General features: G+C 47.0%; 1 protein-coding gene across 6 annotated transcripts in view; it reads right to left on the bottom strand.

Annotated features, from left to right (window-relative positions):
* The window catches only part of LOC141273084 (uncharacterized), a 167,467-nt gene that overhangs the window by 44,745 nt on the left and 98,970 nt on the right, over nt 1-23,752 (bottom strand). For all 6 annotated transcript variants that reach the window (XM_073684447.1, XM_073684450.1, XM_073684446.1 and 3 more), the window contains one exon: nt 22,841-22,973. In XM_073684447.1, the coding sequence (XP_073540548.1) occupies nt 22,841-22,909 (69 nt within the window). In that variant the 5' untranslated portion in view covers nt 22,910-22,973. The remainder of the gene's footprint in view (nt 1-22,840; nt 22,974-23,752) is intronic.

Below are 23,752 nucleotides of genomic sequence, written 5' to 3'. Positions count from 1 at the left end.
GTGGCCAAACGTCAACAGGCCGTATTAAAATTAATTTCTTTGGGGAATCGAAGCCACACAGCGCAGGAGCTCTGGAATGCCATCAAGCAGCAGAGCGACGTGTGGTTTGTGCCAGCGAATCTCCAGCCAGGCATGGTAGTGTGTGACAATGGCCGAAATCTGGTGGCAGCTCTGGGCCTAGGCAACCTCACTCACATCCAATGTCTGGCACATGTGCTCAACTTGGTCGTGCAGAGTTTTTTGAGGGACTATCCGGATCTTGATGCACTGCTTCACAAGGTCCGCATAGAGTGCGCTCACTTGCGGCGTTCCAGCAATGCAAGATCACGCATTGCAGCTCTGCAGCGCCGATTACGTCTTCCGGAACATCGCATCATATGTGACCTACCCACCAGGTGGAATTCAACGTTACATATGTTGGAGAGGTTGTGTGAGCAGCAGGCAGCAGTAATGGAGTACCAGCTGCAGCAGGCGCAAACAAGTCGCGGTGCGCGCCGTTCACACTTCACCACCACTGAGTGGGCCTCTATGAAGGACATTTGCCACGTTTTGCGTGCCTTCGATTATTCCACGCGGATGGCGAGTGCAGATGATGCACTAGTCAGCATGACTATCCCCCTTATCTGCCTGCTTGAAAAAACACTGCAAGTACTAAGGGACGAGGTTTTGGAAGAGGTGGAGGATGAGGAGTCACAAATGCCATCTGCTTCTCTACAGTCTGCGCAACGTGGTTCCTCACAAAGGCCTAGGCAGGGGACACTTTGTGAGGAGGATGAGGAGGAGTCAATGGATGAGGAAGACATCTGTCCAGAGGAGGGAGGTACACAATGCTCTAGTAGTCAGTATCTAGAGCGAGGGTGGGGTGATGCAGAGCAGGCAGAGATCACGCCTCAAGCAGGGGACAGCGTTTCTTGGCCAGTTGGCAGTCTGCAGCACATGGTTGATTTCATGCTGCAGTGCCTGAGAAACGACCGCCGCATCGCCCACATTCTCAACACGGCTGATTATTGGGTGTCCACCCTCCTAGATCCTCGCTATCAGGACAACTTACAAAGCCTCATAACACCGTTGAACCGGGAGCGTAAAATGCGGGAGTACCAAGACGCACTGGTGCATTCCATCATGTTCTCCATTCCAACTGAGAGCAGTGCTGCTAGTGCTTTACAAAGCAGCTCAGTGCGTCGAGGCAGTGGAGGAAGCTCTGCACAAAGAGGGAGCAGAAGCAGCGCCTCAGCACAAGGCAAGACCAGTATGGCCGAAATGTGGCAAAGTTTTGTGTCCCCGCCGCCACAAATGTCTACACCATCACAGACGGCTCCAGTCAGCAGGAGGCAACGTTTCCGTCAGATGGTGACAGACTACATGTCTTGCCCTCTTAGTGTACTCCCAGACGGCTCTTCTCCCTTCAAGTTTTGGGTCTGTAAGCTGGATACATGGCCAGAGCTTAGTCAGTATGCATTGGAGGTGCTAGTTTGCCCTGCTGCTAGTGTATTATCGGAACGCGTCTTTAGTTCCGCAGGTGGTGTACTAACAGACCGTCGCATGCGACTATCCTCCGATAACGTTGACCGGCTTACTTTTCTCAAAATGAACAAGGCCTGGATCTCTCATGAATTTGCCAGTCCTCTTCCAGAATAAATAATTGGTTGGCAACAGTATCCAGGTCTCCTGTTCTGTTCATGTTTCTACCACCTGAACTGTAATCCCTGAGCTCCAACACCGCCAGTTGGCGCTCGGAAGTGCCGTCTGCACAGTCAACACTTGCTGCCGTGTTATTGGGGTTCAGTAACGTCAGCTGTTCCCCTGCTGTGCGGACGGCAATTTCTCCTGCTCTGTCCACATTCTCACTACTACAGATTTTAAAGTTGCTCCAATTACACCTCTGGCTCCTCTGTTTTCAGTATTATCCCTGAGCTCCAACACCGCCAGTTGGCGCACGGAAGTGCCGTCTGCACAGTCAACACTTGCTGCCGTGTTATTGGGGTTCAGTAACGTCAGCTGTTCCCCTGCTGTGCGGACGGCAATTTCTCCTGCTCGGTCCACATTCTCACTACTACAGATTTTAAAAGTTGCTCCAATTACACCTCTGGCTCCTCTGTTTTCAGTATTATCCCTGAGCTCTAACACCGCCAGTTGGCGCACGGAAGTGCCGTCTGCACAGTCAACACTTGCTGCCGTGTTATTGGGGTTCAGTAACGTCAGCTGTTCCCCTGCTGTGCGGACGGCAATTTCTCCTGCTCTGTCCACATCCACTGTACTACTGATTTAAAACTTGCTCCAATTACACCTCTGGCTCCACTCTGTTTTTAATATTTACCCTGGGTTCCAGCACTGCCAGCTGGTTCTCGGCAGTGCCTTTGGATTAGGTGCCTCCTTCTCGGTATCCAAGTTCCACCAACGTCTGCTGGTCCTTGGTAGTGCTTTCTGGCACAGGTACCTCCTGCTTAGTAACCGAGTTCCAGTACAGTCAGCTGGTCTTCGGCAGTTCCATTGGCTCTTGTACCTTCTGCTACCCATCCGGGTTCCAGTACCGTCAGCTGGTTCTCGGCAGTGACTTTGGCATGGGTACTCCCTCCTGCCCAGCCTGGTTCCAACACGCCAGCTGTTTCCGGGTAGTGTCAACGTCACTTTGCCTCCAATGCGTTGTCCTGTCGTGTTGCGGTCGGGTTAGCCGACTCTATGGTGCCTGCAGTTTAGGTGACTCCTATGTGGGCTGCGGGATCTGGCAATGAAGGCTAGTTCCATAGTGCCAATAGGACAAGCACCCCCTGTAGGACTGTGGGTTTTGGTAACTGCGGCCGGCTCGCGGCCTTGAACTTTTTTTTACATGGGTACCTTCTGCTACCCATCCGGGTTCCAGTACCGTCAGCTGGTTCTCGGCAGTGCCTTTGGATTAGGTGCCTCCTTCTCGGTATCCAAGTTCCACCAACGTCTGCTGGTCCTTGGTAGTGCTTTCTGGCACAGGTACCTCCTGCTTAGTAACAGAGTTCCAGTACCGTCAGCTGGTCTTCGGCAGTTCCATTGGCTCTTGTACCTTCTGCTACCCATCCGGGTTCCAGTACTGTCAGCTGGTCCTCGGTAGTTCCTCAGCTTTCTTGTACCTTCTGCTACATTTCCAAGTTCAAGCTTTTTGAAATGGTTCTTGGTAATCACTCTAGATCTCCCTGACGAGGACCCTGAAGACCAACCCTAAGAAGACGAGGACCCCGAAGACGATGACCCTGAAGACGAGGACCCTGAAGACCACCCCGAAGAAGACGAGGACCCTGAAGACGAGGACCCAGAAGACCAACCCGAAGAAGACGAGGACCCCGAAGACGAGGACCCCCGAAGACGACGACCCTGAAGACCACCCCGAAGAAGACCAAGAAGATGACCCTGAAGAAGTTGACCAAGAGGACAAAGAAGAGAAGACAAGCACCAAGATACAGAAGAACAAGAGACAGAAAACCAAGAAGCAGAAATACAAGAAGCTGCAGAACAAAAAGCGGAAGAACATTAAGCATAAGACTAAAAATCAGAGCAAAAGATAATATCTAAATTATAAGCAGAAGATGACTAAGCAGTGTATGGGGGTGAGTCCGTTCCTCCTCGTGGTGCCCCTGGAAAAGACCTGCTGCTGCAGGCCAAACTGAACGCGGACAAATCCCGTTGTAAATCTTTTGTGACGGGCAGAACGAAAGGTGTAATGTCCAACCTTTTATAGATAACTACAGGAATGCCTGCCACAAATAAGAATATGATGAAGAAGAAGAAGATGAAGAAGATGAAGAAGTAGAATATGAAGAATGTAAAAAAAAAGAATAATACGAAGAAGGTGAAGAAGAAAAAGATGAAGAAGGTGAAGAAGAAGTGGATGAAAAAGATGCTGAGGATGATGAAGGAGAAAGTGTGGGAGAAGTAAAAAAGAAGGTGAAGAGCATGGAAGTAGTGAAACATAAATATCTGACAAAATATAAAAATACTTAACATAGTCAATATTTCCGTAACTCAGAACGTCTTAAAAAAAAATATTAATTCCTGCTATTCCATTTGATTGGGCTAAACCTCTATGCCTTTATTGTCTCCCCCACCTCCCCCAATACATTCTACATTATTCTTAGTTGTTTTCCTTCATGTAGAATTAACCTACAAGGAAAGAAAGGGTTTATTTTCATTCCGATATTTCTGTCCCATTGACTTGCATTGGTTTCCGGTATCGGAATCGGCGATATCCGATACTTTTTCGGTATCGGTCCGATCCAATCCGATCCGATATTTCCCGATATCGGAAGGTATCGCTCAACACTAGACACGAGCTATTCAGATGTAGTGCTTACCCATGAATGAGGGAGGGTTGGAAGAAGCTGCCACAGCTGCCTGACGCGTGTTTCGTGTAATGCTTTCTTATATTGTGTTTGCTGCTATTAATCAAATGTTTTTCCCTGGATTGTCATGTTTCATTATTCCCTCCTTATTAGACCTGTCTATATACCTGTATTGGTGATGCATTTTTAACATTCAATTAATACATAGTGATTTTTTTAGCTAACATCCTTGCTTGGTGGTAGTTGTTTACTCCACTGTTTTGGTGCTTTTGGTTGTTCATATGGTGTATGTATGTAGCATCCACATTTATAAATATCGGCAGAACAGACAAGAGTTCATAGGTATAAACATGTCAGCAATCACCCAATAAATGTGCAAACTGATGCTCATTCATCAGGTGATTGGATTGTTTATGCAGCACATAGCAAGTTGTAAACTTCAGATGCGTTGCCGATAACATGATACAGTATGGGGATAGATCTACTAGCGATCGTTCTGTCCCCATTATTCTGTCAGCTTGGTTAAAGTACCCGGTAAACAAGCACCAAACGACTTCAATATTGTTGATCACGTTCCTAACCTACAAGGAAAGAAAGGGTTTATTTTCATTCCGATATTTCTGTCCCATTGACTTGCATTGGTTTCCGGTATCGGAATCGGCGATATCCGATACTTTTTCGTTATCAGTCCGATCCGATATTTCCCGATATCGGAAGGTATCGCTCAACACTACTAATGAGGCCATATGTTACCAGAGACGGGAGTCCAATCGGCCTGTATAAACGATTGGTGGTGGCAGCAAGTTTTTCTTGGCTTATTATGGAGCTTGGCGGTGACCATACTGATGTGTTCATATATATACACTGCTCAAAAAAATAAAGGGAACACTCAAATAACAGATCCTAGATCTGAATGAATGAAATATTCTCATTGAATACTTTGTTGTACAAAGTTGAATGTGCTGACAACAAAATCACACAAAAATCATCAATGGAAATCAAATTTATTAACCAATGGATGCCTGGATTTGGAGTTACCCCCAATATTAAAGTGGAAAAACACACTACAGGCTGATCCAACTTTGATGTAATGTTCATAAAACAAGTCAAAGTGAGGCTCATTATTGTGTGAGGCCACCACGTGCCTGTATGACCTCCCTACAACGCCTGGGCATGCTCCTGATGAGGTTGCGTATGGTCTCCTGGGGGATCTCCTCCTAGACCTGGACTAAAACGTCCACCAACTCCTGGACAGTCTGTGGTGCAACGTGACGTTGGTGGATGGAGCGAGACATGATGTCCCAGATGTGCTCAATCGGATTCAGGTCTGGGGAACGGGCGGGCCAGTCCATAGCTTCAATGCCTTCAGCTTGCAGGAACTGCTGACACACTCTAGCCACATGAGGTCTGGCATTGTCCTGCATTAGCCCTCCATGTGCTCGCCAGAGGTAGCCTGACTGCCATTAGGTACCGGGATGAGATCCTCAGACCCCTTGTGAGACCATATGCTGGTGCGGTTGGCCCTGGGTTCCTCCTAATGCAGGACAATGCCAGACCTCATGTGGCTGGAGTGTGTCAGCAGTTCCTGCAAGATGAAGGCATTGAAGCTATGGACTGGCCCGCCCGTTCCCCAGACCTGAATCCGATTGAGCACATCTGGGACATCATGTCTCGCTCCATCCACCAACGTCACGTTGCACCACAGACTGTCCAGGAGTTGGCGGATGATTTAGTCCAGGTCTGGGAGGAGATCCCACAGGAGACCATCCGCAACTTCATCAGGAGCATGACCAGGCATTGTAGGGAGGTCATACAGGCACGTGGAGGCCACACACAATACTGAGCCTCATTTTGACTTGTTTTAAGGACATTACATCAAAGTTGGATTAGCCTGTAGTGTGTTTTTCCACTTTAATTTGGGGGGTGACTCCAAACACAGGCATCCATTGGTTAAGAAATTTTATTTCCATTGATGATTTTTGTGTGATTTTGTTGTCAGCACATTCAGCTTTGTACAGAACAAAGTATTCAATTAGAATATTTCATTTATTCAGATCTGGGATATGTTATTTGAGTGTTCCCTCTATTTTTTTGAGCAGTGTATATATATTTTTCCCATGCGTTGGAATTGGATGTGTATACACTCAGGGACGCCATTAGGGAATTACTACCCTTACTGGTGTATGGGACCCGGTGAGCTTTAGCTAAAAGGGGGCCCAGACTGAGTGAGACATGCTAGCAGCGTGTCTCACCCAGTCTGTGCCCGCCCTCTTTTGCCTATGCTCACCCCTCTTTTGCTTATGCTCACTGAGCCCCAGGGACAGTGTATTCAACTGAATGTGTGTCCACCGGCTTCCTGCACGGCAATAGTTAACAGCCACCAGCGAATTAGGGGCCGGTAGCTGATATTAGCGTGCACGTCACTGGGATATGACGTCACTGCCATGCGCTGGCTTGTCCATGCCGCATATCAAGAAGGAAGAGGACGCCGCTGGACTGTGGCCAGGTAAAAAGAAACTTTTTTTCTTTCAACTTGCTTCCACTGAAAAGCCGCAATATGGGGAACAGATATATGGGGGCCAGGAATGAGACACATGGGGGCCAGGATGTGGTACATTATTACCGGAAGGGGCCAGGATGTGGGCCATTAATACTGTAGGGGCTAAGGATATTATTACTGCTGTGATGAATTTTATTTTTGAGGATACTGTGTTCAATAGGGGGTCCTTTTACTGTGCAGGGTGACACTGTTTTTTTTTCCTGCATCTGGCATAGTGTAAAAGTTGGGGAAAAAGTGGGGAATGTGCTCTGGAAGCGGAGCTCTAGATAACTGTGTGTTAATTTCTGCAGAGACGAGTCCTGGGTGGAAGAAGTGATGGCGGTCTGTGCCAGATGAAGAAGAAGAGCAAAGATGAAGGACTTCAACTACAGACATCACTGATGAGTCAGTGTGTTACCTGTACACCGACATCATACACTGTATTCTATGTACAGAGCTCCTGTATATAATGGCATTTGTGGTATTAGTATTGTTTTTTTTATTAATGATCGGTATTTTAGTATTCGGTCACTATGTGGTGGCAATATGTAGTCTGGTCATGGTGTGGCAGTACTTGTACCTTGTATGTGGTATTATTTGGTCACTATGTGATGGTAATATGTTGTCCAGTCATGGTGTGATGGTATTTGTCCCTTGTATGTTGTATTATTGGTCAGTTTTTATAATTATATGTGACACATTCCCTTAAAGAAAAATAAATAAAAATGTACCTAAAAAGAGTATGGGATATTTTAAGAAATTTGTAATAGGTTAGAGCAGAGTGAGGTCCTGCCAAAGTAGTCTACCTTGCCGTGGTGGCAGGCTTAAAAAATCTTTGGGCCAAAACAAAAGCTGATGGTTATCTATGTGATATGGTGTTCGATGGGAACTATTATTGTGTGATTGGTGATTAAGTGGTGCAAAAGTGGAGTTTTTCCAACAGTGGACAGAGGGACTGTGGAAGATTTGAGGGGTGGAGACGGAGCTGAGATGGAGCGTGTGCGGAGTTTCAATGGGGCCCTGAAATTCCTGGTGACAGCACTGTATAAACTATACCTTAACTGGGAAGCAGGGCCGGTTTTAGACAAAGCGGGGCCCTGGGCAAAATATTAACGTGGGGCCCTAAATGCACACATATGGCACCATCACATAAGCCTTTATGTTGCATTTACATGCGCTGAGTTCACACCGTTAAAGGAACGTGATCAACAATATTGAAGTCGTTTGGTGCTTGTTTACCGGGTACTTTAACCAAGCTGACAGAATAATGGGGACAGAACGATCGCTAGTAGATCTATCCCCATACTGTATCATGTTATCGGCAGCGCATCTGAAGTTTACAACTTGCTATGTGCTGCATAAACAATCCAATCACCTGATGAATGAGCATCAGTTTGCACATTTATTGGGTGATTGCTGACATGTTTATACCTATGAACTCTTGTCTGTTCTGCCGATATTTATAAATGTGGATGCTACATACATACACCATATGAACAACCAAAAGCACCAAAACAGTGGAGTAAACAACTACCACCAAGCAAGGATGTTAGCTAAAAAAATCACTATGTATTAATTGAATGTTAAAAATGCATCACCAATACAGGTATATAGACAGGTCTAATAAGGAGGGAATAATGAAACATGACAATCCAGGGAAAAACATTTGATTAATAGCAGCAAACACAATATAAGAAAGCATTACACGAAACGCGCGTCAGGCAGCTGTGGCAGCTTCTTCCAACCCTCCCTCATTCATGGGTAAGCACTACATCTGAATAGCTCGTGTCTAGTGTTGAGCGATACCTTCCGATATTGGGAAATATCGGATCGGATTGGATCGGACCGATACCGAAAAAGTATCGGATATCGCCGATTCCGATACCGGAAACCAATGCAAATCAATGGGACAGAAATATCGGAATGAAAATAAACCCTTTCTTTCCTTGTAGGTTAATTCTACATGAAGGAAAACAACTAAGAATAATGTAGAATGTATTGGGGGAGGTGGGGGAGACAATAAAGGCATAGAGGTTTAGCCCAATCAAATGGAATAGCAGGAATTAATATTTTTTTTTAAGACGTTCTGAGTTACGGAAATATTGACTATGTTAAGTATTTTTATATTTTGTCAGATATTTATGTTTCACTACTTCCATGCTCTTCACCTTCTTTTTTACTTCTCCCACACTTTCTCCTTCATCATCCTCAGCATCTTTTTCATCCACTTCTTCTTCACCTTCTTCATCTTCTTCTTCTTCACCTTCTTCGTATTATTATTTTTTTTTTACATTCTTCATATTCTACTTCTTCATCTTCTTCTTCTTCATCATATTCTTATTTGTGGCAGGCATTCCTGTAGTTGTTATCTATAAAAGGTTGGACATTACACCTTTCGTTCTGCCCGTCACAAAAGATTTACAACAGGATTTGTCCGCGTTCAGTTTGGCCTACAGCAGCAGGTCTTTTCCAGGGGCACCACGAGGAGGAACGGACTCACCCCCATACACTGCTTAGTCATCTTCTGCTTATAATTTAGATATTATCTTTTGCTCTGATTTTTAGTCTTATGCTTAATGTTCTTCCGCTTTTTGTTCTGCAGCTTCTTGTATTTCTGCTTCTTGGTTTTCTGTATCTTGTTCTTCTGTATCTTGGTGCTTGTCTTCTCTTCTTTGTCCTCTTGGTCAACTTCTTCAGGGTCATCTTCTTGGTCTTCTTCGGGGTGGTCTTCAGGGTCGTCGTCTTCGGGGGTCCTAGTCTTCGGGGTCCTCGTCTTCTTCGGGTTGGTCTTCTGGGTCCTCGTCTTCGGGGTCCTCGTCTTCTTCGGGGTGGTCTTCAGGGTCCTCGTCTTCAGGGTCATAGTCTTCGGGGTCCTCGTCTTCTTAGGGTTGGTCTTCAGGGTCCTCGTCTTCAGGGTCCTCGTCAGGGAGATCTAGAGTGATTACCAAGAACCATTTCAAAAAGCTTGAACTTGGAAATGTAGCAGAAGGTACAAGAAAGCTGAGGAACTACCGAGGACCAGCTGACGGTACTGGAACCCGGATGGGTAGCAGAAGGTACAAGAGCCAATGGAACTGCCGAAGACCAGCTGACGGTACTGGAACTCGGTTACTAAGCAGGAGGTACCTGTGCCAGAAAGCACTACCAAGGACCAGCAGACGTTGGTGGAACTTGGATACCGAGAAGGAGGCACCTAATCCAAAGGCACTGCCGAGAACCAGCTGACTGTACTGGAACCCGGATGGGTAGCAGAAGGTACCCATGTAAAAAAAAGTTCAAGGCCGCGAGCCGGCCGCAGTTACCAGAACCCACAGACCTACAGGGGGTGCTTGTCCTATTGGCACTATGGAACCAGCCTTCATTGCCAGATCCCGCAGCCCACATAGGAGTCACCTAAACTGCAGGCACCATAGAGTCGGCTAACCCGACCGCAACACGACAGGACAACGCATTGGAGGCAAAGTGACGTTGACACTACCCGGAAACAGCTGGCGTGCTGGAACCAGGCTGGGCAGGAGGGAGTACCCATGCCAAAGTTACTGCCGAGAACCAGCTGACGGTACTGGAACCCGGATGGGTAGCAGAAGGTACAAGAGCCAATGGAACTGCCGAAGACCAGCTGACGGAACTGGAACTCTGTTACTAAGCAGGAGGTTCCTGTGCCAGAAAGCACTACCAAGGACCAGCAGACGTTGGTGGAACTTGGATACCGAGAAGGAGGCACCTAATCCAAAGGCACTGCCGAGAACCAGCTGACGGTACTGGAACCCGGATGGGTAGCAGAAGGTACCCATGTAAAAAAAAGTTCAAGGCCACGAGCCGGCCGCAGTTACCAAAACCCACAGTCCTACAGGGGGCGCTTGTCCTATTGGCACTATGGAACCAGCCTTCATTGCCAGATCCCGCAGCCCACATAGGAGTCACCTAAACTGCAGGCACCATAGAGTCGGCTAACCCGACCGCAACACGACAGGACAACGCATTGGAGGCAAAGTGACGTTGACACTACCCGGAAACAGCTGGCGTGCTGGAACCAGGCTGGGTAGGAGGGAGTACCCATGCCAAAGTCACTGCCGAGAACCAGCTGACGGTACTGGAACCCGGATGGGTAGTAGAAGGTACAAGAGCAAATGGAACTACCGAGGACCAGCTGACGGTACTGGAACCCGGATGGGTAGCAGAAGGTACAAGAGCCAATGGAACTGCCGAAGACCAGCTGACTGTACTGGAACTCGGTTACTAAGCAGGAGGTACCTGTGCCAGAAAGCACTACCAAGGACCAGTAGACGTTGGTGGAACTTGGATACCGAGAAGGAGGCACCTAATCCAAAGGCACTGCCGAGAACCAGCTGACGGTACTGGAACCCGGATGGGTAGCAGAAGGTACCCATGTAAAAAAAAGTTCAAGGCCGCGAGCCGGCTGCAGTTACCAAAACCCACAGTCCTACAGGGGGTGCTTGTCCTATTGGCACTATGGAACCAGCCTTCATTGCCAGATCCCGCAGCCCACATAGGAGTCACCTAAACTGCAGGCACCATAGAGTCGGCTAACCCGACCGCAACACGACAGGACAACGCATTGGAGGCAAAGTGACGTTGACACTACCCGGAAACAGCTGGCGTGCTGGAACCAGGCTGGGCAGGAGGGAGTAACCATGCCAAAGTCACTGCCGAGAACCAGCTGACGGTACTGGAACCCGGATGGGTAGCATAAGGTACAAGAGCAAATGGAACTACCGAGGACCAGCTGGCGGTGCTGGAACCCGGATGGGTAGCAGAAGGTACAAGAGTCAATGGAACTGCCGAGAACCAGCTGGCGGTGCTGGAACCCAGGGTAAATACTAAAAACCGAGTGGAGCCAGAGGTGTAATTGGAGCAAGTTTTAAATCAGTAGTACAGTGGATGTGGACAGATCAGGAGAAATTGCCGTCCGCACAGCAGGGGAACAGCTGACGTTACTGAACCCCAAAAACATGGCAGCAAGTGTTGACTGTGCAGATGGCACTTCCGAGCGCCAACTGGCGGTGTTGGAGCTCAGGGATAATACTGAAAACAGAGGAGCCAGAGGTGTATTTGGAGGAGGTTTTAAATCAGTAGTACAGTGGATGTGGACAGAGCAGGAGAAATTGCCGTCCGCACAGCAGGGGAACAGCTGACGTTACTGAACCCCAATAACACGGCAGCAAGTGTTGACTGTGCAGACGGCACTTCCGTGCGCCAACTGGCGGTGTTGGAGCTCAGGGATAATACTGAAAACAGAGGAGCCAGAGGTGTAATTGGAGCAACTTTAAAATCTGTAGTAGTGAGAATGTGGACAGAGCAGGAGAAATTGCCGTCTGCACAGCAGGGGAACAGCTGACGTTACTGAACCCCAATAACACGGCAGCAAGTGTTGACTGCGACTTGTTTGCGCCTGCTGCAGCTGGTACTCCATTACTGCTGTCTGCTGCTCACACAACCTCTCCAACATATGTAACGTTGAATTCCACCTGGTGGGTAGGTCACATATGATGCGATGTTCCGGAAGACGTAATCGGCGCTGCAGAGCTGCAATGCGTGATCTTGCATTGCTGGAACGCCACAAGTGAGCGCACTCTATGCGGACCTTGTGAAGCAGTGCATCAAGATCCGGATAGTCCCTCAAAAAACTCTGCACGACCAAGTTGAGCACATGTGCCAGACATGGGATGTGAGTGAGGTTGCCTAGGCCCAGAGCTGCCACCAGATTTCGGCCATTGTCACACACTACCATGCCTGGCTGGAGATTCGCTGGCACAAACCACACGTCGCTCTGCTGCTTGATGGCATTCCAGAGCTCCTGCGCTGTGTGGCTTCGATTCCCCAAAGAAATTAATTTTAATACGGCCTGTTGACGTTTGGCCACGGCTGTGCTCATATTGGTCACCATAACAGGTAACCGTTCACGGGTCGATGTGGAGGTAGACCGTGGCGGCTCCTGCAGCGCTGATTCAGAGGAACTGGAGTATGAGGAGGAGTCAATGTGTACAGACTGGATTCCTGCAATCCTTGGAGTTGGCAGAACACGTACAGCGCCACTCTCAAGATTTGTACCCGGCTCCACAACATTTACCCAATGGGCAGTGAGGGAAAGGTATCGTCCCTGTCCATGCTTACTGGTCCACGCATCGGTGGTCAGGTGGACCTTGCTACTGACGGCGTTTTGTAGCGCATGTTTAATTTTTCCCTCCACATGATGTTGCAGGGCAGGGGCGGCTTGCCTGCTGAAATAAAATCGGCTGGGCACGTTGTATTGTGGGACTGCCAATGCCATAAAGTTACGGAATGTGTCAGTCTCCACCAGCCTGAATGATAGCATTTCAAGGGCCAGTAGTTTAGCAATGCCAGCATTCAGAGCCTGTGCTCGGGGATGGTTTGCCGAGTATGGGCGCCTTTTCTCCCATGCCTGTGCTAACGATGGCTGTAGACTGGCCTGGGAGTGTGAGGATGACTGGGAAAGTGGTGCTGTGGGTGGAATTACACTGTGTCTCTGTACAACAGTGCCAGAGATTCTTCCATGGCGATCCTGTGAGGAAGCCGAACCAGCTGTGTGTGAGCTGGAGGAAGAGGCTACAACACGAGCTGAAGAGGTGGTAGGTGGCGCTGTAGGTTGGCCTAGGTCTTCAGTGTGTTTTTGTAACTCCACCACGTGCTTGGTCCGCACATGTTTCCACATATTTGTGGTATTGAGGTTGCTGACACTTTTCCCTCTTTTCACCTTCTGATTACACAGCTTGCATTTGACAAAGCAAATGTCATCTGCAACTGTGTCAAAAAAGGACCAGGCACTGCAAGTCTTGGGAGCGCCCGCTTTGGATTTTGGAAGAGCCATGCTCCTAATGGGTGCCGAAGTGGAGGCTACAGGCAACCAAGTCTGCCCCCTCCCTCTCCCTCCTTTATGGGCCGTTCGGGGAATCTCTTCCTCAGAGCTGCTCCCACCACCTTCATGTCCCTCACGCCATGATGGGTCAAGGACCTCATCATCTACACCACCCTCTTCAAACAACTGCTTCTCCTGGGTAGTCTCGACAGCACAGTACGCACCAGAAAGTGGCACCTGAGTCTCATCATCAGATGCGTACTGAGGTGTGCTGCTGACCATAGGCACTGGCACACCCGCCTCTTCAGATCGAGAGGGACAAAACGGTTGCGCATCACTGCATACTACCTCTTCTTCAAATTCTCGAATTCTGCTTGGCTGGCCCCCTCTTTCCAAGCCAAGAGATTCAGAGAACAGAAGTAGAGATGGCTCCTGTCCAGGGCTCTCTGACTGCCTGGGCAATTTGGCAGGTGGTGAAGAGACAGATGGGTGCTCTTCAGTGCTCAGGACCTGAGAGGATCTGGAACTAATTGAAGTCGATGCGTTAGCTGCCATCCATCCGACAACGGCTTCAATTTGGTCCTCGCGCAGCAGTGGGGTATGGCTAGCTCCTACAAAGCTGCGCATAAAGGACTGTTACCTGGTAAAACTGGGGGATGCTGAGTCACTGGTGCCCGCAGCAGGCACAGAATCCCCACGTCCTCTCCCTGCAGGCACAGAATCCTCACGTCCTCTCCCTGCAGAAACTCCACGCCCACGCCCACGACCACGTGCCTTACTCCCTGCCTTCTTCATCTTGGTAGACTGATAAAGATAGGCAGAAAAGTACTAAGGGCTTAGTGTGCTTATTCCTGAACAGCTGCTAACAGGTATAAGAAACACTAATTTTATAAAGTGTGGACTAGACTTTAATATGAGCTAATGTGGCCTACACAACTGTAAAGTGGAGTGTTTGGTGAACTTTATTTAGGTTTTTTTGTCACAAAAAGACACTGGATGTGCCTAAAGATGTAATAACGATAGTATCACAAACTTTTTGTAGCTATTACAATGTAGGAAGGTAACCTACAATGCAATAGATGAGGCTGCAAAAAATAGGCTAATACTAATCTGGCTGGGGCTGCAGGGCCCAATGCTGCAGAAAGGCTCCTCTAACTACTCCTATATAGTGTGTTTGGAACCAATTTAGCTGAATACGGATGGAACCACCACACTAATAGGAGATATCAGGAAAAATTATGAATTGGCAAAAAAGGACAATGTATGAGGCAGTGACACACACTGAGTGCACTACAACCAGACGTGGCTGAAGCACACACTACAGGGTGAGCTGCACTCACACACAGAGACCTTGCAGAAAGCGGTGAACAGCACAGAGAACTGTGCACTAGCACTGCAAGGCACAGCGATTTATAAAGTAGCTTGGGTAAAGCAGAATAGACCACATAGGTAGCTAAAACTGTCCCTCACAACAACAGCGTCCTATCCCTAACTGAATTCACAGCAGAGTGAGCTCAAAATGGCGGCGGCGGCTTTTATAGTGCATCATGACATCATTTCAGCAACCAATCACAGCCATGCCATTAGTTAAGATGCCTACATGCCTAACAGGATGTGCCCACACTTCTTAGGATCCTCATTGGCTGAATAAAATGAAAATGGCTCATTGCATTATGGGAACTTCCGATTCCGGTATACGATATTGCAAAAGTATCGGAATTAAGTATCGGAATTCCGATACCGCGAATATCGGCCGATACCCGATATTTCAGTATCGGAATGCTCAACACTAGAGATGAGTGGTGTTCGACTAGAACTGTTCGCCAATCTCAAATTCGAGCTGTTTTGGGTGGTGTTCGAGTTGTTCGACGAACCCGAACGATTTGCAAAAAATTCGGCTGTTCGAGGTTATGTTCGATAACTGTTCGTGCACCAAAAGCGTGTCCTGCATGTCTGGCGCTATTTAGAGCACCAATCATGCAGGGATTGTCTGCCACTCACTGTAATGCCACAGCCATGGTGGTTGTGGCATTACAGTGATTGCCCAAATCGATGGGAACAGTGCCAACAGTGAAACATGAAAAGCCGGCAATTCAGCAGCGGCATACACCTGTACCCGACAATTTAGAACCGAAAGAATAGAGCTTCACACATAGATTAGATAGATATAAACATGTCAGCCACATATATACGAAGTACAGTGAAAGTGCTGCTTACTGTACTTGTCATTTAGCGTAAAGGATTTATCAAAAAAAATAATAGTGTTTTCATGCACCGTCTCTTTAAAAAAGCCGGCCGGCAATTCAGCAGCGGTACCCGACAATTTATAACAGACAGAATAGAGCTTCACACATAGATTAGATAGATAGAAACATGTCAGCCACATATATACGAAGTACAGTGACAGTGTTGCTTACTGTACTTGTCATTTAGCGTAAAGGATTTATCAAAAAAAATAATAGTGTTTTCATGCACCGTCTCTTTAAAAAAGCCGGCCGGCAATTCAGCAGCGGTACCCGACAATTTATAACAGACAGAATAGAGCTTCACACATAGATTAGATAGATAGAAACATGTCAGTCACATATATATGAAGTACAGTGATAGTGTTGGTTACTGTACTTGTCATTTAGTATTAAAATAAAGGATTTATTATTAAAAAAATTGGCGTGGGGTTCCCCTTAATTTTAGGCTCTAGCGGAGGTTAAGCAGACGGCTGGGGCAGATGTTTGAAGCCTGGGAAGGGGGTAATACCCACGGAGCTTCCCAGGCTACTAATATCAGCCCCCAGCTGAATACATAGCCTTTACTAGCTATTAAAATGGGGGACCCCCCCAAAAAAATGACGTGGGGTCCCCCCTAATTTAATAGCTAGCAAAGGCTAGGCAGACAGGTGGGGGCTGATATTAATAGCCCAGGAAGGGAGCCATGAATATTGGCCCCCTCCCAGGCTAGAAACACCAGCCGTCAGCCGCCCCAGAAATGGCGCATTCATAGGATGCGCCAATTCTGGCACTTAGCCTCGCTCTTCCACGCTGCCCTGGTGCGGTGGCAGGGGGTAATAGGGTTGGGGTTGATGTCAGCTTATAATGCCAGCTGACATCAAGCCCAGGTTAGTAATGGAGAGGCGTCTATAAGACACCCCCATTACTAACCCCATAGTCAAAGTTAAAAAAAAAAACACAAACACCCAGAATAAAGTCCTTTAATTGAAATAAAGACACAATCCTTTATTGTTCTAAATTAAACCATACTTACAGTCACGCCCATTCCAGCTGAAGCCAACGATCTCCTGCAATAAAAGAAAAATAATAAAGCAACCTCATCCTTACCTTTCCATGGTTCCCACGACAGCTTCAGCTCTGCTACATCGAGATGACAGGCTGGACCGCAGCAGAACGCTGCCATCCAGCCTCTCATCCCGCAGACACTGAGAAGCGCAGGCTTGCTTGCGCTGCTCAGCGTCTCTCTGTGACGACATCCAGATGAGCCGAGTTCATGTCCAATGAACTCGGCTCACCTCATGCACGTCACTGACAGCGTGGGAAAATTCTCACGCTGAAGCGGTGAGTGCAGGAGAATTCTCCCACGCTGTCAGTGACGTGCATAAGGTGAGCTCATGTCCAATGAACTCAGCTCACCTCCTGCACGTCACTGACAGCGTGGGAGAATTCTCCTGCACTCAGCGCTTCAGTGTGAGAATTCTCCCACGCTGAAGCGCTGAGTGCAGGAGAATTTTCCCACGCTGTCAGTGACGTGCATGAGGTGAGCCGAGTTCATTGGACATTAACTCGGCTCATCTGGATGCCCTCACAGAGAGACACTGTGGAGCGCAAGCAAGCCTGCGCTTCTCAGTGTCTGCGGGATGACAGGCTGGATGGCAGCGTTCTGCTGCGGTCCAGCCTGTCATCTCGATGTAGCAGAGCTGAAGCTGTCATGGGAACCATGGAAAGGTAAGGATGATGTTGCTTTATTATTTTTCTTTTATTTCAGGAGATCGTTGGCTTCAGCTGGAATGGGCGTGATGGTAAGTATGGTTTAATTTAGAACAATAAAGAATTGTGTGTTTATTTCAATTAAAGGACTTTTTTCTGGGTGTTGTGTTTTTTTTAAATACTTTACTAGAAATTCATGGTGGTCATGTCTAATATTGGCGTGACCCCATGAATTTCGGGCTTAGGGCCAGCTGATAATGCCAAGCTGGCCCTAACCCCTTTATTACCCAGTGAGCCACCGCATCAGGGCCCTGGATGAGTTGGGTACAGCGCCAGAAGATGGCGCTTCTATGAACGCGCCATTTTCCGGGGTGGCTGCGGACTGCAATTTGCAGCGGGGGTGGCCCAGAAAGCTTGGGCCTCCCTGCGCTGCGGATTCCAGCCCCCAGCTGCCTAGTTGTACCTGGCTGGACACAAAAACAGGGCGAAGCCCCACGTCAATTTTCTTTAAATTATTTCATGAAATAATTAAGAAAAAAAGGGCTTCCCTATATTGTTGTGTCCGGCCAGGTACAAATAGGCAGCTGGTGGTTGGGGGCAGCCCGTTCCTGCCTGCTGTACCTGGCTGGACACAAATATAGTGCGAAGCCCCACGTCAATTTTTTTTTAATTATTTCATGAATTTCCTGAAATAATTTAAAAAAATTGAAGTGGGGCTTCGCACTATATTTGTGTCCAGCCAGGTACAGCAGGCAGGAACGGGCTGCCCCCAACCACCAGCTGCCTATTTGTACCTGGCCGGACACAACAATATAGGGAAGGCCTTTTTTTCTTAATTATTTCATGAATTTCATGAAATAATTAAAAAAAAAGTACGTGGGGCTTCGCCCTATTTTTGTGTCCAGCCAGGTACAACTAGGCAGCTGGGGGCTGGAATCTGCAGCGCAGGGAGGCCCAAGCTTTCTGGGCCCCCCCCCGCTACAAATTGCAGTCCGCAGCCACCCCAGAAAATGGCGCGTTCATAGAAGCGCCATCTTCTGGCGCTGTACCCAACTCATCCAGGGCCCTGGTGCGGTGGCTCACTGGGTAATAAAGGGGTTAGGGCCAGCTTGGTATTATCAGCTGGCCCCAAGCCCAAAATTCATGGGGTCACGCCAGTATTAGACATGACCGCCATGAATTTCTAGTAAAGTATTTAAAAAAAACACAACACCCAGAATAAAGTCCTTTAATTGAAATAAAGACACAATTCTTTATTGTTCTAAATTAAACCATACTTACCATCACACCCATTCCAGCTGAAGCCAACGATCTCCTGCAATAAAAGAAAAATAATAAACCAACCTCATCCTTACCTTTCCATGGTTCCCACGACAGCTTCAGCTCTGCTACATCGAGATGACTGGCTGGACCGCAGCAGAACGCTGCCATCCAGTCTGTCATCCCGCAGACACTGAGAAGCGCAGGCATGCTTGCGCTCCTCACTGTCTCGCTGTGACGGCATCCAGATGAGCCGAGGTCATGTCCAATGAACTCGGCTCACCTCATGCACGTCACTGACAGCGTGGGAAAATTCTCACGCTGAAGTGCTGAGTGCAGGAGAATTCTCCCACGCTGTCAGTGATGTGCATGAGGTGAGCTCATGTCCAATGAACTCAGCTCACCTCCTGCACGTCACTGACAGCGTGGGAAAATTCTCCTGCACTCAGCGCTTCAGTGTGAGAATTTTCCCACGCTGTCAGTGACGTGCATGAGGTGAGCCGAGTTCATTGGACATGAACTCGGCTCATCTGGATGTCGTCACAGAGAGACGCTGAGCAGCGCAAGCAAGCCTGCGCTTCTCAGTGTCTGCGGGATGACAGGCTGGATGGCAGCGTTCTGCTGCGGTCCAGCCTGTCATCTCGATGTAGCAGAGCTGAAGCTGTCGTGGGAACCATGGAAAGGTAAGGATGAGGTTGCTTTATTATTTTTCTTTTATTGCAGGAGATCGTTGGCTTCAGCTGGAATGGGCGTGACTGTAAGTATGGTTTAATTTAGAACAATAAAGGATTGTGTCTTTATTTCAATTAAAGGACTTTATTCTGGGTGTTTGTGTTTTTTTTAACTTTGACTATGGGGTTAGTAATGGGGGTGTCTTATAGACGCCTCTCCATTACTAACCTGGGCTTGATGTCAGCTGGCATTATAAGCTGACATCAACCCCAACCCTATTACCCCCTGCCACCGCACCAGGGCAGCGTGGAAGAGCGAGGCTAAGTGCCAGAATTGGCGCATCCTATGAATGCGCCATTTCTGGGGCGGCTGACGGCTGGTGTTTCTAGCCTGGGAGGGGGCCAATATTCATGGCTCCCTTCCTGGGCTATTAATATCAGCTCCCAGCTGTCTGCCTAGCCTTTGCTAGCTATTAAATTAGGGGGGACCCCACGTCATTTTTTTGGGGGGGTCCCCCATTTTAATAGCTAGTAAAGGCTATGTATTCAGCTGGGGGCTGATATTAGTAGCCTGGGAAGCTCCGTGGGTATTACCCCCTTCCCAGGCTTCAAACATCTGCCCCAGCCGTCTGCTTAACCTCCGCTAGAGCCTAAAATTAAGGGGAACCCCACGCCAATTTTTTTAATAATAAATCCTTTATTTTAATACTAAATGACAAGTACAGTAACCAACACTATCACTGTACTTCATATATATGTGACTGACATGTTTCTATCTATCTAATCTATGTGTGATGCTCTATCTTTCTGTTCTAAATTGTCGGGTACCGCTGCTGAATTGCCGGCCGGCTTTTTTAAAGAGACAGTGCATGAAAACACTATTATTTTTTTAAATAAATCCTTTACACTAAATGACAAGTACAGTAAGCAACACTATCACTGTACTTATTATATATGTGACTGACATGTTTCTATCTATCTAATCTATGTGTGAAGCTCTATTCTTTCTGTTCTAAATTGTCGGGTACAGATGCTGAATTGCCGGCCGGCTTTTTTAAAGAGACGGTGCATGAAAACACTAATATTTTTTTTAATAAATCCTTTACACTAAATGACAAGTGCAGTAACCAACACTGTCACTGTGCTTCTTATATGTGTGACTGACATGTTTCTATCTATCTAATCTATGTGTGATGCTCTATTCCTTCTTGTCTAAATTGTCGGGTACCGGTGTATGCCGCTGCTGAATTTGCCGGCCGGCTTTTTTAAAGAGAGTGTCTTCTGAGCAGTTTGTCAGCTTTTGGACACCTTTGCAGGTGTTTTCTATGTGTTTCTATGTGTTTTTGTTTGCCTGCCATTGGTTTTAACGGTGTTCGACGGTGTTCTAAGGTGTTCGACGAACAGTTCCTCGAACATCCCGGTGTTCGACGAACCGAACCGAACCCGAACACTACGGGGGTGGCTCAACACTACTCAACACTACTCGTGTCACTTTAGACTTCAGTCACTTTACTAGCTACATGACTTTATATTGTCTTGTCCCTCCTGAATGGTATATAACTGGGACTTGCTTATATAGTGTTTGATGCTGTTAATCACATTTTGCCCTGGATTGTGATGTTTCCTTATCTATTTCCTCCTTATTAGACCTGTCTATATACCTGTATTAGTGATGAATTTTTAATAATTAATAAAAAGTGATTTTTTTAGCTAACATCCTTGCTTGGTGGTCCTTGTTTAGTCCACTCTTTTGGTGCTTCTGGATGTTCTTATGATATGGAAGTACTCCACCTTTCACTTGATATACATATTTAGGGGGGGACTTTATACCTTCTATTCCCAGCCCAGATTTATATTAAGTGTTTTTGAATATGTTTGTACTAATACATACACCATATGTGACTCACATATACACACATATACACACACACACGTATACACACATAGAGCACACATGTATACACAGAGCACATAGATAGACAGATATGAGATAGATAGATAGATATAAATAGAGAGAGATAAATAGACTGACAGATAATAGATATATGGATAGATAGACAGACAGATAGATAAATAGATCGATAGATAGTAATGCTGGGGTCCTGAACCTGAACAGCAAGCGTCAGGACACCTCATAGATTAAAAACCCCATCAAAGTGAGGATGGAGGCCGGATCCCAGAACAAGAGAAGCTGCAGAGCGCAAGTGAGCAGTACACCCTGACTGCTTCTGCAGAGGGAGCTATAATAACACTGGGCAGTGCTGCGCTGGGCAAGAGCTGCGCTTCCTCTTCTGCTGAGCGCAGCACTGCCCAGTGTTATTTGAATTGTAAGCTCCATCGCGGAGGCAGAAGTCGGGCGTGTACTACGTCTGGCCCTGCTCCCTGCATTTTCTCCTGTCTGGTCGCGGCAGCCAGAAATGAAACCGCATGCAGCAGGGGGCCCCCTCTGTGCTTGGGGGCCCTAGGCAGCTGCCTGGTCTGCTAGCCCATAACGCCGGCCCTGCTGGGAAGCACACAATGACATGCCTAGTAGCGAAGCAGCCATTGACTCATCCATTAATCATCAGTCAACTGGGGCAGTACTTGTTTGTCACAAATTGGTGACAGCAATGGGATCACTGTGAAATCACTTGGCTGTTCTCCTGACATATTGGTGGCAGTGGTGGGATATTGGCACGATTCCCCAAATGTCCCCTGACCGCTGTGACCCACACTGATTAGCAGAACTTTTATGCAAGACAGGGAACTTTCATCATCATTCCAAAACGGCGTGGCAAGTCGGACGTCTGACTGCTGCTCTGTTCATTCACTATGGGGTTGCCAAAAAAGAAGAGCGAAGCGCTTGGCAACCCCAAAATGAATAAATAGAATGAATAAAGTGCAGATTGAGCATGTGAACTGCCTCTACAATCTGCCAGGGATAAAAGTTCCCAATTCTGCTAATTAATTTGGGTTACAGCTGTGGAACACCCACGGAGGAGGAAGGGGACACCTATCCTGTGGATAGGTGATAACTTGTTTTCACCAGACATCCCCTTAAATTATCTTTGAGTTTGACTTCAGACAATAGAGAGAGAAGAGATTTCAACAAGTTTCTTAACAGACAAAAAATTGGGAGAAATGGGAGGTAAGTAACAGCTCAACAATTGGGACCCACTAAGATTTCTTTAAATATTCTCAGATTAAATTGTAACATAAAACGCAATTAGATGAGACAATAAGGATAGGATTTTCTAAGTGTTCCTTTCATTCCCCCCCACGCCAACTTTTTTATTTCCCACAAGACTTACCTCTCCGGTCAATAGTTGTCTTAACTTGATGACATACATTAAAACCCTGCTACTCCTGTCCCAGGCCATTGTATTACAGTTGGCCAATGAAACAGAACATTTCCTCTCTTCAGTTTAGCACTTGGAGCTCCACCTAAAAGAAAAATATATTAAACTCCTCCGAAAGCACACAAATGCTTCATTTATCACATGATGTGTTGTAGTTTTTGAGTGACATCATTCACTTTAACATATAATGTTTTAAAAACCTGGAAAAAAATATAATTAAGGTGAAATGGTGAAAAAAAAAGCAAATCTGCCATAATTTTTTTTTATTTTTCCATTAATTGAGCTGTGCGAGGAATGTTTTGGGGGGGCGTGTCCAGTGTAGTTTTTAATATTATCATTTTGGGGTATAGATCATGTTTTCATCACTTTTTATTGCATTTTTTTTTAATAATATGTTGTTGGAGAATCTCAATCTTCCCCTTAAGTAAGAGACGCTGTACATGATTCTTCCCCAAATTTAGAATGAATTTATTGGGAAATCTAACAAAGTTGACCCAGAGAGATGAGAAGAGAAGCATAAGAACAGATGTTCACAGAGCTGGTGGTATGGTAAGGTATGCGGCCCCAAGCGTTAAGTATTAGGAGCAGATATGAGCAGACCCGAACTTAAAAGTTCAGGGTTCGTAACTGACAGTTAGTGTCCGATGCGGTCTTAGAAAATATTAAGAATTTCTCTCTCTCTTCCCCTTCCCGTATACTATTTGCCAAGGGAACAAGAGCTGACGCTCTGTCCAGTTGCTTCTATGCAAATCACCGTACACAGGAGAGGTGGCAAGCTCAATAGTCCATTCTAATTAACATTCAAATGTATTTCCTAGTGGCACCGGCCTGTGATAAATATATACCTGGGTGAGGAGGATGCAG

Source organism: Phyllobates terribilis, unplaced genomic scaffold, assembly GCF_046119375.1.
Source record: "Phyllobates terribilis strain yellow unplaced genomic scaffold, ASM4611937v1 Scaffold_5__5_contigs__length_657084704, whole genome shotgun sequence".
NCBI lineage: Eukaryota > Metazoa > Chordata > Amphibia > Anura > Dendrobatidae > Phyllobates > Phyllobates terribilis.
Note: the sequence above shows the minus strand (reverse complement) of the source record. Positions and strands in the feature narration are given on the sequence as shown.